This window comes from Orycteropus afer, unplaced genomic scaffold, assembly GCF_000298275.1.
Source record: "Orycteropus afer afer isolate SDZICR_OR568_19922 unplaced genomic scaffold, OryAfe1.0 scaffold00098, whole genome shotgun sequence".
Lineage (NCBI taxonomy): Eukaryota > Metazoa > Chordata > Mammalia > Tubulidentata > Orycteropodidae > Orycteropus > Orycteropus afer.
The window spans coordinates 4,739,972-4,755,799 of NW_006921685.1; the positions used below are offsets into that span (position 1 = coordinate 4,739,972).

Genomic DNA, 15,828 nt, shown 5'->3' on the forward strand with positions numbered 1-15,828 from the left:
CTTTTATCCCCTTTCTCCTGCTCTTCCAGCCTGCTACTCTGGCGTCCCTGCGTTATCTCTCCTCACCTGTAACCCTGGGGCTGACTGCTCTTCTGTCCAGGTTCAAGGCTTTTATCCCCTTTCTCCTGCTGTTCCGGCCTGCTACTCTGGGCGGGCCTGAGTTTCCCCTCCTCACCTAACCCCTTAGGCTGATTGCTCTTCTGTCGGGGTTCAAGGCTTTTATCCCCTTTCTACTGCTCTTCCGGCCTGCTACTCTGGGCGTCCCTGCGTTGTCTCTCCTCACCTGTAACCCTGGGGCTACATACCCATAACATCTATTATTTTATTTGTGCACTTATCCTTTTATTCCCATGGATGGTATGTCCATGAGGACAAGGAAAGCATGTGCCTTGTTAATTTTATATCCTTAAAACATGATAATACTCTAACTCACTGCTATCAAATGGAACCCAACTTGTAGTGTCCCCTTTTTGGGTTTCCAAGGCAGTATCACTATGGAGGTAGATTGCCCAACCTTCCTTCCAAGGAGTGGCTAGTGGGTTTGAACCGCCAGGCTTCTGGTTAGCAGTCAAGTACCTTAGGCACTATGCTACCAGAGCTCCTTAGAACATGATAGGCACTCATTATATACTATAAGCAGTAAGAAAATTTATTTTAGCTATATATATCCATAATGTCCCTTCTCTACTCTACCATAAGCTACTTAAATTAAGCTCCTTGTCTAGTTTCCACATGTCTGATTTATTTGTCCCCCAATACCAAACATAGAATTTTGTAAGAAGAGGGCATCAAAACATAATTAGTAACAACAAATACAACAGCAGCTACTATTTATAGACTGTTTGCAACATGCTAGGCAACTATGTTGTGCACCTTCCAAACATTATTTCATTTGATTCTTACAACAATCCTATGAGAATTGTGCTATTGTATATTTTCTTCCATTTTTGCCCAAAAAATCTTTCAATATTGCAACTCAAGTCTTGAATTTTTTCTTCAGTTCTTTCAGCTTGAGCAATGCATGTTCTTTTTTTGATTTTCCATCTCCAGATATTTGCACATTTCTTTATAATTCTTTACTCTGTCTTCTCGAGGTGCCCTTTGAAATCTTCTTTTAATAGTAATAAGATTTAATAGTAAATCTTCTAATAATAGAAATATTAACTGGTCTTCCTGATGGACATATGGATATTATCCTGTCATTGACAGCATCGTATTTCAGGATTTATCTTGAAACATTCTTTTAGATGAAGAAAGTGATGTCATTCCTCTACAGTTGGCCATTCCTGGCTTAATGTCTACTAACCCACTGCCACTGCGTATATTCTGAGTCATAGCAACCCTATACTATGGCATAGTAGACAATGTGATTGTTCAATTCAAAATGGCCAATACCAGTTCATTTCAGCTCACTAATATCTAGGATATCAATATTTATGCATTCAATTTCACTTTGACACCTTCCAATTATCCTAGATTTATGCTTCATACATTCTATATTCCAATTATTAATGGATGTTTGCAGCTGGTGTTTCTCATTTTGAGTTATGCCACATTAGCAAATGAAGGTCCTGAAAGTTCTACTCCATCCATGTCATTAAGGTGGACTCTATTTTAAGGAGGTAACTCTTGCAGATTCATATTTTCAGTGCCTTTCAACCCAAGGGGCTAATATTCTAGCAGTATATCAAACAATGTTCTACTTCTGTTCATAACTTTTTCATGGCCTTTTTTTTTTTTTTTTTCCAAAAATAGACTATCATGTTCTTCTTCTTAGTTCTATCTTAGTCTGGAAGTTCCACAAAAACCTGTCCATCATGAGTGGCACTACTGAAATTTGAAATACTGATGGCATAGCCCCCAGAAACACAAAAGCCACCAGATTACAACAAACTGAAAGATGAGTGGTGGGAACTTAATTTATAGCTATTTTGAAAAGTACATGGAACTTTAATGGACTATGCTGTGTTCATCATCATCATTAATATATAAACCCATGAAAAATTTTGTAGATTAAATTGTAGAAAAAAATATCAAATAATGTTTCATCTCCTGAAAATAATTAAGATTTGGTAAACAGTATTCCATGTGTATCTATACTCAAAGACACACAAACACCATGAACCCATGTGGTGGTTCAGTTTGTGTGTCAACTTGCCTGGGCCTGGTTGAGTGGCTAGGAAGCTGAATGTATTTATTCCCCATGGTGAGATTGGTAATTAACTCCATGGTGGAATCTACTGGAGCAGCTGAGTAGCTGCTTTGGGTATGTGGTCTGCTTCTCGTATATAAGAAACAGCTTTGGGAATGGTCTTAAGCTTAAGGCATGTTTGAACCCTGTATGTAGCCGTGTCATTGTTCAGCAGCCTGCCATGCTCTGCCAACCTTGGGACTTTCAATACACTTGAATTAATGTATTGAAACCTGCTATGTGGTTTGGTAACATCGGGACTGTGCCTTTTTACTTGTCAACCTTGGGCTTGTCAGTCTCAGCAGCCAGCAGCTGTCTGAGTGAAGAAAGCCTCTAGCTCCAGTGGGCCAGGAACAGGAGGCAGAGCTGAACCCCTGGGTTGAGGTGCTTTCACCCAGCCCCTAGAGCTTGGAACTTTGAACTTGAACTTAAAAACTCCTATGAGAGTAATGAGAGAGTAAACTCCTGTTTTTTAAGGCCATGCCATCTGTGGTATATTCTTGTCAGAGCACCACTAGATAACCAGAACAACTCAGATAGGATTTTTTATATTTTCTTCAATATATTTTATGCAAACTGCAATGTCATGAAGCACAGATCATGCTAAGTTTTTTAATTAGTTCATACTATTATTATGCCACATTTTACATTATAAATAGCACACAGGTTGTTTACAATTTTTCACAATATCAAAATAATCTGTGATGGATATCCTTTTTCATATATCATTGAAAATTTATAGTCTTTTTCCACATGTTTGGAATATTTTGAAGTTAAGCCAAATAAATGCTGACAAATTAGTTGGCTTCAGTGAAAACATATCACAGCCGTGTTTTTAGCTCTATTTCAGACATGTGCTGAAACCCTCTCAAGATATAAACTTAAATCTCCATGCTTTCCTATGTGAAACACATAATTCTAATTGCCAACCTTGCTTATAATCTTGTTTTTACACAATTATATCCACACTCTAAAATATATGCCTATAGCTTTAAAATCAACTTGAACATTACCATCTAAGACACCTTCCTTCTTGCATTTCAAGAAAGGTACTCGATTAAAAATCACATCTTCTTTGCACTTTTCTACATTACCATCCTTACAGATCATGTCCACAATTTCACTAATCCAGGTTGTGCCTGTAAAAATTAAGAAAACGTAGTAAGAGTCTCCCACTCATTGTGAACAGTTGAAGTGAATGCCAGCTTTATAGATAGATGAATTAAGAAGATAACAGTACATTTTATTTGAAGATACAAATGCAATGTTATTTGAAAGGTGTCAGAATAGTCCAGAGAGACAAAAAATATTTCCAAAAATATGTACAACCCCAAAATAGCCTTGATAAATAAGGATGGATATTATAATAAGACACACCTGGAAAAAGAGTTCAAACTTGCCCAGGAAGAACTGGTGGCGTTATGAAAGCTGGTAACAGTTTTACATTCTAATTTTTACATCTAAAATGTGAAGAGTTGTATTCAAACATGATTTCATTCACAAATTACTGAGAGTCTACTCTGTCTCATGTTATGTCTTAGTTCAGAAGATATAGAAAATAATATATCTACTCTTTGGAGTAAGATGGCCAAAGATGCTTTGAAGAATCAGAAGATATAAAAACTCACAATGCTTTTCTTCTCATGATGCTATTAATATAGGTTGACACAAAAGTTTAAAGAATTGCAAAGGAGGGGTATGTACCTCACTCTGTTGGTTCTGCAACTGTTGTGACTTTTAGACAAGAAATTCTTTCAAGAATACATGATAATTGAACTGAGTCTTAAATAGTGCAATAAATTCACTAGTTGTATGAGGTATGAAAGGTTTCTACCAGGCAGAGGAACTATTTAAAAAAAAAAAAAAATCACATGCCAGATACTTAAGACTAGTATACTTATTACCATGAAGTTGATTTTAACTCATGGTGGCACCATGTAATACAGAACAGAACTGCTCCATAGAGTTTTTCTTTTACAAAAGCAGATCACTAAGACTTCTTTCATAGATCCACTGGCTGGATTAACACTTCCCACTTCTTGGTTAGGAGCTGAGTGCAAATCATTTGCTCAATACCAGGACCATAAAAATATTGTAGTAAAAAGAAAAGAAAGGAAGGAAGAAGAAATAGAGCAGGAAGAAAGAAAGAATGAATGAATGAAAGAAAAAAAGAAAAGAAAAATGACAACAACAACAAAAAAAACTAATCTACTGCTATCGAGTTGATTACAACTTATAATGACCATATACCAAACCCCAACCCCACTGCTATGGAGTTGGATCCAACTCATATGACCCCTCCTTAGGTTTCCAAGGCAGTATCACTACAGTAGTAGATTACCCAATCTTCCTTTCAAGGAGTTGCTGGTCGGTTTGAACCATCAGCCTTCTGGTTAGCAGTCACATGCCTTAGGCACCACACCACCAGGGCTCCCAGTGACCATATAGGACAGAGTAAAACTGCCCCATAGGGTTTCCAAGGAAGCAAATATTTATGAAAGCAGACTTCCTCATCTTTCTCCCACAAAGGGACTGGTGGGTTCAAACTACCAAACTTTTGGTTAGCAGCCTAATGTGTTAACCAAATCTCCTTAAAAATGATGCTGTGGAAAAGAACTGGAAATAGATGATTAGGCCAAAACAAGGAGTCTACTTGAACAGATGAGTGAGGCAAACGCAAAGAGGCGCCACACATAAAATGTCATAAATTACCAAGAAAAACTACTCTATAGTTCATGCTAAAGGAGACCTGGTGGCTCAATGGCTAAGCACTAGGCTGCTAACCATAGGTGAGCAGTTCCAACCCAAGAGCCACTCTGTAGGGGGAAAAAAAAACTAACAATCTGCTCCAGTAAAATCACTGCCTAGGAAATTCTACAGGGTAGTTCTATTCTATTCTAATGGGTTGTCATGATTTGGAATGAACTTGACAGTACACAACAACTGTTGTTCCTAAAGACTTTGAGTTTATTTTCTAACAGTTATGGAATGGCATTGATATATGCTAAAAAAAAGAGAGTGAAGTTATCAGGATTGTGTTTTAAAATTTTTCTAGTGGTGAGAGGTCATTGAAAGAGGACGCAAAACACACTGTGGCTGACTATGAGTCTGAATGGGTAATATATTTGAATGATTGAATAGGAGAGATGTAGAGGCAAGGGAAATTGAATTTAGAATTGGTCACACATTTCTTCTTTGGATGTCTAGTCTTTTGGATATCTCTCCCCTTTGTGCACCCCCCCCCCAAAAAAAAAACCATGATATCCTAATTACTGGTACTGTGAATATAACCTTGTTTGGAAAGAGTTTATGAAGATACTATTGGTTAAATTAACATGAAGTCATATTGGAGTAGAGTGTGTCCTAGTCTATTCTGAATAGCATCCTTAAAAAGGAAAAAAAAGACATAGAGAGGCACACACAGAGGAAGTAGGACCATGTGAAGATATTTCTACAAGCCATTGAACAACCAAAATCTGGGCAAGACAATAGAGGATCTTTTCCTAGATTTTGGTGGGATTTATAACCTGAAAGCCAAATTGATTGGGACTTTTACATTCCACAACTTTGAGACAATAAATTTCTGTTCATATAAACCATGTAGTGTGAAGTATTTTGTTAAAGCAACCCTTAGAGACTGCTACAACTGGTAGGGTATGGTCTTTTATTCAGACAGTAAGAGAAGTGGAGGAATAGGTTTAGGGTTAGGGTAACCAAGCACAATAAGTTTAATATTTGACATATTTACGTTTAAGTGTTAATTCAATAACCATAAAGAGAATTCTGGACTGCACCTTGCTAATTTCTTTATGTCTTTGATTTAATTGGCATAGTGCCTAAGGCATTTGACTGCTAACCAGAAGGCTGGCAGTTCAAACCCATCAGCCGCTCCTCAGAAGGAAGATTGGGCAATCTACTTCTGTAGAGATACAGCCTCAGAAACCCTAGGAGGGGTTGCTATGAGTCGAATCGATTCAACAGCAGTGAGTTTGGCTTGGTTTGGTGTGATTATGATTTTATCCTCCATGGGTATCATTCAAATGTGAACTAATCTAAAAAAAAAAAAAATCAGTTGTTTAAAAATGGAGATTTTCAGATGGATTTATAGATGAGGAACTGGTTACCTAAAATAGTTTTTAAAAATCTGTGAAAGTGCTTATACTTATTTTGTATATAGAGATGACGTCTATTACTGACCAAAAGTGAACATAGTTTGAATTGTTGTTTTAAATTATAGTGGAGCTTCTGTATTCACACATCTATATTACATATATTTCTAATTTGTCCAACAATATTCACTTGTCCAAGTGATGTTCAGGCTATAGTTATGGACTGTGGGTGTGGAACAGGGGGATAATATGCTTCTCCCTATGTCTCTATCAAATTTACTTTGTCTTTATTTAATTTGGGAAATTAGCTGGAAAATGAATGTGGAAGAAATGAATACTTTATTATTAACCATTCAAGGTGGGTTGATCATTTCTAGTTGAAAAAGAAACACTAGCATTTCAGAGATACTTACCAGATTTGGGATAGGTGACAATAATGATATCATCTGCTTTTGCTTGGAATGCCTCCATAATATCCCAGTTTTCAGAAAAACTTTTATATATTAAAAGTCCATTGATACAGCAAATTTCATCAATGCAATCAGTTTTGGAAGAATCCATCACAGAGTGATAACTGAAAGAAAAATAAATTTTCTATTTATATGTATTTTAAACTATTTTAACATTTATAATAATTCTGCATATTTAGCACATCCTAACTCCTCGGACGGAAGATGGGGCAATCTACTTCCGTAGTGATACTGCCTCGGAAACCCAAGGAGGGGTCACTATGAGTCGGGTCCAACTTGATGGCACATAACAACAACAACAACAACAACAACAACTGCTGAGTAGATGGAGTAAAGGCTAAATTAAGAAGTTTATACCTTTGTCTTTATGCTTGAAGAGTGTCTAATCTTATTAGGAAGATAGGTTTTATACATGAAAGAATAAGGAAGAGGTGTTATAAAGTAAAATGCTTAAAGAGTAAAATTGTGTGATATGATGAATAAAAACAAGTCTTTAATTTCTCTATTGAAATTAATAAAAGAAATAAGTAACTTCCATCAAGTTGGTTCCAACTCACAGTGACCCTAAAGGACAGAGTGGAACTGCTCCAAAGGATTTCCAAGCCTATACAAATCTCTATGAAAGAAAACTGCCTCATCTTTCTCCGTAGAGTGGCTGGTAGGTTTGTACAACCAACATTTTAGTTAGCAGCCCAATGCTTTAACCACTTCCCCACCATAGACTCTATTAAAGCCAATAACTAACTAACTAACTCACTGCAATCGAGGCAGATCAGACTCCTAGTGACCCCTCCTTGGGTTTCCGAGTTGGTATCACTAGGGAAGTAGACTGCCTAGTCTTCCTTCTGAAAAGTGTCTGGTGGATTTGAACCACCAGCCTTCTGGTTAGCAGTCAAATGCCTTAGGCACTACACCATGTTCAGAAATACAACAATATTTTCACAGAGTTCAATTACATAGGCATTAAATTAAAATAATCATTCATCATATTTGACAACAATTGTCAGATCTCTGTGTCAGGGCTTTTTTCGGTCCCTAAATGTGTTCCATTTCATGAAAAGAAACTAAATGTTTGTTGAAAGCATTTTAAAGCAAATGAAATGAGTCACACTGTCACGAGTATATCTAGAACACAGATTCTTGAAAATATAAAGAATTTAAACTGTGATCTCTGACATTACCTTTACATTTGTCTCTCACTTGATCAATAAAGCAGTGGACATTCCCATTGAGTAGCATGCTTGAAAATTACAAGGTCTAACAAGGTTATAATTTGATTATTCATCTCCCAAACCTAGAATAACTCATTTATTATTCAGTTCATCATAGAGGTTTTCATTAAGCAAACATTCCTTCACTGGCTTCACTTCTTTCAGTGCCTTCTTTTCAATTGCTCCTACTTGCCTTATTTGGAGTTTTTGATATAACCTCTAAACAAATCTTGCCCTTCCTTGACATTGCTCTTTTATATCTTCCCTTCATTGTTATTATGGTTGTTAGTTACGAGTCATCATGTCAGTTCCGATTCACAGTGACACTATGTACAACAGAAGGGAACAGTCTGGTCCTGCGCTATCCTCACAGTCATTGCTAACTTTGAGCCCATTCAGTCCATCTCATTGAGGGGCTTCCTCTCTTTCACTGACTGCCTACTTTACAGGACATGATGCTCTTCTGTAGGAACTGTACCTTCCTGATTTGGACATATCTGTCCAAAGTATGTGAGATGGTGTCTTACCATTCCCGTTCCTCAGGAGAAGTACAGGAGAAGCTGTACTTCTTCCAAGATAGATTTTTTCATCCATCTGGAATACCATGGCATGGGCAAGGTGCACCTTAGTCCTCAAAGTGACATCTTTGCTTTTTAACACTTTATTTATTTATTATTGATGAGCAGATTTTTTTAAAATTGTACTTTGGGTGCAAATTTACAAAGCAAACTTGTTTTACATTCGTCAGTTCATGCACATCTGATTTCACACCCTTGATTACCATCCCCAACCATAAAAAAAGCTCTCCTCTCCTCCCCTTCCTGTGACTACCCCCTCCTTGTCCTCTTCTTAACTATGCATTCCTGTCTGTCCAGCTTTCCCTCTATGTGAGTGCTACCATTCTGGTGTCTCATGGGTGATTGATCCAAAGGGTACATCTCCCTGTAGTAGGTGGATGTATCGACCTGGGGTAGGTGTTCTGTATGTAGGTCTTTTTACTGTTTGGCTGAGAACCAATCCATGTAAGTGAGTTCATTTCTAGACCTGAAGGGTAACATCGAGTCATAGTCTCAGGGGTTCCACCAGTCTCTTTCCAACAAGTAATTCTTTTCACTCTTTTTTTTTTTTTTTTTTTTTGTGATTTTGAATTTTGTTCCACATTATTCCTCCCACTCCATCCACAATCTCCAGATTTTATCTCTTTTCAATGGCTAGAATTGGTAGTAGGCACTATCTAGTTCTTCTGGTCTCAGAGTCATGGAGGCTGAGGTCCTTGTCACCGGGCCTGGGGCTTGGGACCATAGTCTCAGGAGACATCATGTTCAATTGGTTCACATAGTTCATAAAAATTTTATTCTACAACCTATCTTGGCGAGTAGCAACTGGGGTCTTAGAAGCTTTCAAATGGCCACCTACGATGCAGCTATTGGTCTCTTCTTGTCTGAAGCAAAGAAAAGTGAAAAAAATCAAAGTAATCTGGAAACAATTAGTCCAAAGATAAAATGGGCTTTTTAACACTTTAAAGAGGACTTTTGCCACAGATATTCCCAATGCAAAATATTGTTGATTTCTTGACTGCTGCTTCTGTGGACATTGATGGTGGATCCAAGGAAAATGAAATCTTTGACATCTTCAGTCTTTCCTCTGTTCATGATGATACTGCTTATTGGTCCATTTGTGAGGATTTTTGTTCCCTTTATGTTAAATACAATCCATACTGAAGGCTGTCACCTTTGAGTTTCATCTAAGTACTTTAAGTCCTTTGCATTTTAAGCAGACAAAGTTGTGACATTTACATGTCATGAATTGGTAATGAGTCTTCCTTCAGTTCCAATACAACTTTCTCCTTCATATACTCCTACTTCTTAGATTATTTGCTCAGCATATAGACTGAATAAATATGGTTCGAACAGAACAAGGGGACACTACATGGTTTAAAATTAAGAAGGGAGTGAGTCAAGGTTGTATCCTCTCTCCACACTTATTCAATCTATATGCTGAGCAAATAATCTGAGAAGCTGGACTATATGAAGAAAAACGTGGTATCAGGATTGGAGGAAGAATCATTAACAACCTGAGATATGCAGATGATACAACTTTGCTTGCTGAAAGTGAGGATGACTTAAGGCACCTACTGATGAAGGTTGAAGAATACAGTCTACAGTATGGATTACATCTCAACATAAAGAAAACAAAAATCCTCACAACTGGACCAATGAGCAGCAGCACAATAAATGGAGAGAAGATTGAGGTTGTCAAAGAATTCACGTTGCTTGGTTCTACAATCATTGCCAATGGAACCAACAGTCAGGACATTAGATGACGTGTAGCATTGGGAAAGTCAACTGCAAAGGAACTGTTTCAAGGGCTGAGGAGCAAGGATATCTCCTTGAGGACTAAGGTGGGCCTGACACAAGCCATGATATTTCCAATCACCTGGTATGCATGTGAGAGCTGGACAATGAATAAGGAAGACCGAAGAAGAGTTGATGCTTTTGAGTTGTGGTGCTGGCGAAGAATGCTGAAAGTACCGTGGACTGCTAAAAGAACTAACAGATCTGTCCTGGAGGAAGTGCAACCAGAATGCTCCTTGGAAGCAAAAATGGCCAGACTTTGTCTCACCTATTTTGGTCATCTTGTCAGAAGGGACCATTCCCTAGAGAAGGACATCATGCTTGGTAGAGTGGAGGGTCGATGAAAGAGGGAGGTGGCCTTCAATGAGATGGATTGACACGGTGGCTGCGATGATGGGCTCAAATATAGCAGAGATTGTGGGGCTGGCATGGGATCAGGCAGTGTTTCGTTCTGCTGTGCATGGGGTCGCTATGAGTTGGAAATGACTCGACGGCACTTAACAACAACAACAAATACGGTAAAAGGATACAATCTAGTTGCACACCTTCCCTGATTTTAACCGTGCAATGGCCCCTTGTTCTGTTCCAATGACTGGTTGACTCTAGGTCTATGTACAGACTCTGCATGAGCACAATTAAGCATTCTGGAATTCCCTTCTTTGCAATGTTATCCATATTTATTTTGTTCCACACAGACGAATTCCTCTACATAGTCAATAAAACACATAAATATCTTTCTGGTATACTCTGCTTTCAATCAAGATCAATCTAACAGCAGCAATAATAGCCTGCATTCCACATCTTCTTGTAAATCCTGCTTGAATTTCTGGCAGTTCCTTGTTGATGTACTGCTGCAATGCTTTTTAAATTATCTTCAGCAAAATTTTACTTTCATGTGCTATTAGTGATGTTCCTCAATTATATCTGCATTCTTTTGGATAATCTTTCTTTGCCATGAGCACAAATATGGATCTCTTCCAGTCAATTGGCCAGGTAGCTGTCTTCTAAAATTTTTGGCGTAGACAAGTGAGCGCCAGTGTTGCATCCATTTTTTTTTTTTTTTTTTTTTACACAGCAGCATTGATATTCCATCAATTCCTGGAGCCTTGCTTTTTTGCCAATGACTTTACTGCAGCTTGGATATTTTCCTCAGCATTGTTGATTCCTGATTATATACCAGCTCCTAAAATGATTGAAGGAGCTTTGCTAGCATAGTGCCTAAGGCACTTTACTGCTAACCAGAAGGCTGGAAGTTCAAACTCACCAGCCATCCCTCAGAAGGAAGGTTGGGCAATCTACTTCCATAGTGAAACTGCCTCAGAAACCCAAGGAGGGGTCACTATGAGTCAGGTCTGACTCAACAGCAGTGAGTTAGTAGTTAAAATGATTGAACATTGACCAATTATTTTTGGTACAGTGACTGTATGTATTTCTTCCATCTTCTTTGATGCTTCTTGCATCATTTAATATTTTGACCATAGAATCCTTCAGTATTACAATTTGAGGCTTGAATTTTTTTCTTCAGGTTTTTCAGATTGAGGAATGCTGAGCATGTCTTTCCCTTTTGGTTTTCTAACTCCAGATCTTTGTATGTTTTATTACAGTACTTTACTTGGTCTTCTCAAGTTATCCCTTGAAGTATTCTGCTCAGCTCTGTTACTTCATCATTTCTTCTATTGACTTTAGTTACTCTGTATTCAAGAGGAAGTTTGAGAGTTTTTCACATTCATTTTGAAATTTTCTTTCTTTTCTGTCTTTTTAATTACCTTTTGCTTTGCTCATATATAATAATCCTTGATGTCATCCCACAACTCTTCAGTTAGTAGTGTTCAAATTTATTCTTAAGATGTTCTCTAACTTCAGGTGGGATACATTCAAGATTGTAATTTGGCTCTCATGGACTTTTTTTTTTGTTGTTGTTGTTCAGCTTTACCCTGAACTTGCATGTAAACAATTGATGGTTTGTTCCACAGTCAGCTACTAGCCTTTTTTTCTGACTGATGATATTGAGTTTTTCCATTGTCTCTTTCCATAGATGTAGTTGATTTGATATCTGTCAGTTCCACCTGGCTAGGTCCATTGATTATTTATACTGTGGATAAAAGATATTTGAGTTAATAGATCCTTCATCTTTCAACATTCTGTTATGTGATTCCAACATCTTTTCTTTCATCGAGACCATTTTTCCAACTACTGATCATTTTTCTTTGTTTTCAACTTTCACATTCCAATCACCAGTAATTATCAGTGGTGTAGCATTAAAATATTATTTTAAAAAATAACATGTTTTAGCAATTTTAGATTGCATAATTTGATAAAAAAAACTTTCACCTTCTTCATCTTTGGGATTAGTGGTTGATATGTAAATTTGAATAATAATCATAGTAATTGGTCTTCCTTGAAGATATATGTCTATTATTCTATCACTTACAGTGTTGTATTTCAGGATACATAGTATATTATTTTTTGATAGTGAATATGATACTGTTCCTCTTTAAGCTGTCATCCTTAGCATAGTAGGCTATATGACTATCTGATTTAAAATGGTCAGTTCCATTCCATTTCATCTCATTAAGGCTTAGGATGTCAATCTTATGCATTCTATTTCATTTTTGACAACTTCCAGTTTTCCTGGATCCTGACTTTGTACATTCCACATTCACATTATCAATAGGGGTTTACAGCTGTTTCTTCTCATTCTGAGTTGTGCCACATCAACAAATGAAGGTCTTTTTTTTTTAATTTTTATTGTCATTTGGGTGAAAATTCACTTTCCATACAGCAGCTCACATGCACTTTGTCTCATGACATTGACTACAATTTACCAAAATGCAACTACTCCCCTCCCACTTCCTCCCCATAGTTACCTCTTCCCTGTGTCCTTCCCCCCCCATGCACTCCTTCCCCCCATGCTGTTTTCCTGTGTGCACACAGCCCTTTTATTCTCCCATGATTCATCTCTCCAAGGAGTGTACCTACCTAAAGTAAATGTTCAGCTCCTATGGTTGTCTTACAAATGAAGGTCTTGAACACTTTACTCCATCCGTGTCATGAAGGTTGACTCTACTTTGAGGAGAGTGCTCTTTGTTAGTTGTACTTTGGGTGCTTTCCACCCCAAGCAGCTTAACTGCTGGCATCACCTCAATTTTCCATTGTTGTTCATGAGGTATTCATTGACCAGTTTCTTCCCCCAACCCCTTGGTCTATCTTAGTTTTAAGCTCTGCTAAAACTTGTCTAGGAGCTCTGGTAGCATAATGCCTAAGGCACTTGACTGCTAACCAGAAGGCTTGGCAGTTCAAATCCACCAGCCACTCCTCGGAAGGAAGGTTGGGCAATCCTACTTCCCTAGTGATACTGCCTCGGAAACCCCAGGAGGGGTCGCTATGAGTTGGGGCTGATTCGATGGCAAATAACAACAACAACAACAACAAAACCTGTCTGTCATAGGTGACCCTGCTAGATTTGAAATACTGGTGAAATAGCTTCCAGAATCACAGCAACATTCAAGTCATCATAGTACAACACATTGACAAACAAATGGTGGCCCTTTTCTTTACCTTTTGCAGAAGCTATCTGATATGTTATTTTCTATTTATTCATTAGTTACTGTTGTGGCTTTATTTTCTTTCTAGTAAATTTGTATTATAACAGGGACTCTCAGAGAAAGCTTTTTTTTTTAACCATTCATTTTGTTTCTTTAAATATATAGCATCACAACTCATGATAGATGTATTGTAAAAGGTATAACAAATGGATTTACCCAAAGGAAGATATCTGATGATAGAATTTTAGAAACATAAGTGTCTTACAATTCAGTAATTTTACCATTTTATTATACCAAAATTACTGGCTATGCTTTCTGTAGTACATGTATATATTGCATACTAGAGATAAAAACTTATCGCTGTTGTTTGCTAACTCTCCCTTACCAACACCTAGCACAATTTAAATGCCATTAATTCCATCTGTGATATTTTTGTCTTTTTCTCATATTCATGCTCAAGCTGTAATTCAGAACCTAATCCAACTGTTGGTTGGATATGAAAAGAACTTTCCAACTGGCCATTCTGTGTATACTTCCTCTTTTTACAACCACAAGAAGACATCAAAAACTTGACTGGATAATCTTGCTAACATGTCATAAATTCTGTGAAAAAACAAATATCATTATCAACCCAGACTATGCTTGCTCTGCACCTGACTCTATGAGAACAGAAACCACACCTCTCTTATGCAAGGACAACTAAATATAAACATCTTAATAAATTCATGTAGACACAAACATGTGAATACAAATGTTGTATACCACCATTGAGTCGTATCCAACTCATAGCAACCCCTCCTTGGGTTTCCAAGGCAGTATCACTACAGAAGTAGATTGCACAATCTTCCTTCTGAGGAGTGCCAAGTGGGTTTGAACCTCCAATCTTCTGGTTAGCAGTCAAATGCCTTAGGCACTGTAACTATAAATATTCTTATTTTTGAACTAATAACATACAAGTTGAAAAAAATGATGTGATAAAGAGAAAATGAAATCGTTTTTATACTATTTCAAGAGATAATAACTGTAAATTGTATTTATACTTCCAAATTTTTAAATACATATAAAAGCTACACTTTTGTGTATTTGAACTTAGTTGTATTATGCTGTATACCCATTTATTATCTATTTTTCACATAATTATATATAACATGAACATAATTTTCAATACATAGATGTAGTTCCTAACGCTATAGATGATATAGCATATTATGAAAGTACAACAAATTTATCATTGATGGAAATCCCTGTGGTTTTCATTCGTTACTAACAAAGTAGGAGTTCAATGAACATCTTCCAGGAGATGTCTTTGCATTCTTATCTTTCTAAAACAAAACAAAACAAAACTCACTGGCAACAAGTCTATGCAACTCATAGGGACCCCTCCTTGAGTTTCCAAGGCAGTATCTGAATGGAAGTAGATGATTGCCCAACCTTCCTTCTGACGTGTGGCTGGTGGGTTGTTGAGTTAAAAAGCATACACATGTAAAATATTGATATATATCACTAAAAATTGTCCTGATTTGCAATTTTGGTTAAAATTGCCTATAGTCTCATATCCTCACCAGTAAAGCAAAAAACAAATTCATTATCATTGAGTCAATTTTGACTCACAGCAACTCCTACTGAGTTTCCAAGGCTATAAATCTTCATGGAAGTAGATTGTTCCATTTTTCTTCGTCCAAATAGCTGGTGGGTTTCAACTACTGAACTTCTGGTGAGTAGCCAAATGCCTATCTATTTTTTTTCATAATCTGACATGATATTTCTTTTTTCAAAATCTACATTTTAGAGATGTTTTAGATTTTTTCACATATTTTCAAATTAATAAATTTATTTTAAACATTTTCATCCATTTTGCCTAAAAATGTATCACCTATTTCTTCTAGCTAAGTTATAGATAATAATAAACCATTCCACTACTCATCTGTCAGTTTGTCATACTGTCATG

General features: G+C 37.0%; 1 protein-coding gene across 1 annotated transcript in view; it reads right to left on the bottom strand.

The window, feature by feature from the left end:
• The window catches only part of LOC103198634 (sulfotransferase 1E1-like), a 26,425-nt gene extending 19,564 nt beyond the window's left edge, over positions 1-6,861 (bottom strand). The window contains 2 exon segments of the mRNA XM_007942807.1: positions 3,194-3,330; positions 6,714-6,861. Of these exon segments, the coding sequence (XP_007940998.1) occupies positions 3,194-3,330; positions 6,714-6,861 (285 nt within the window).
• Positions 6,862-15,828: the final 8,967 nt, after the last annotated feature.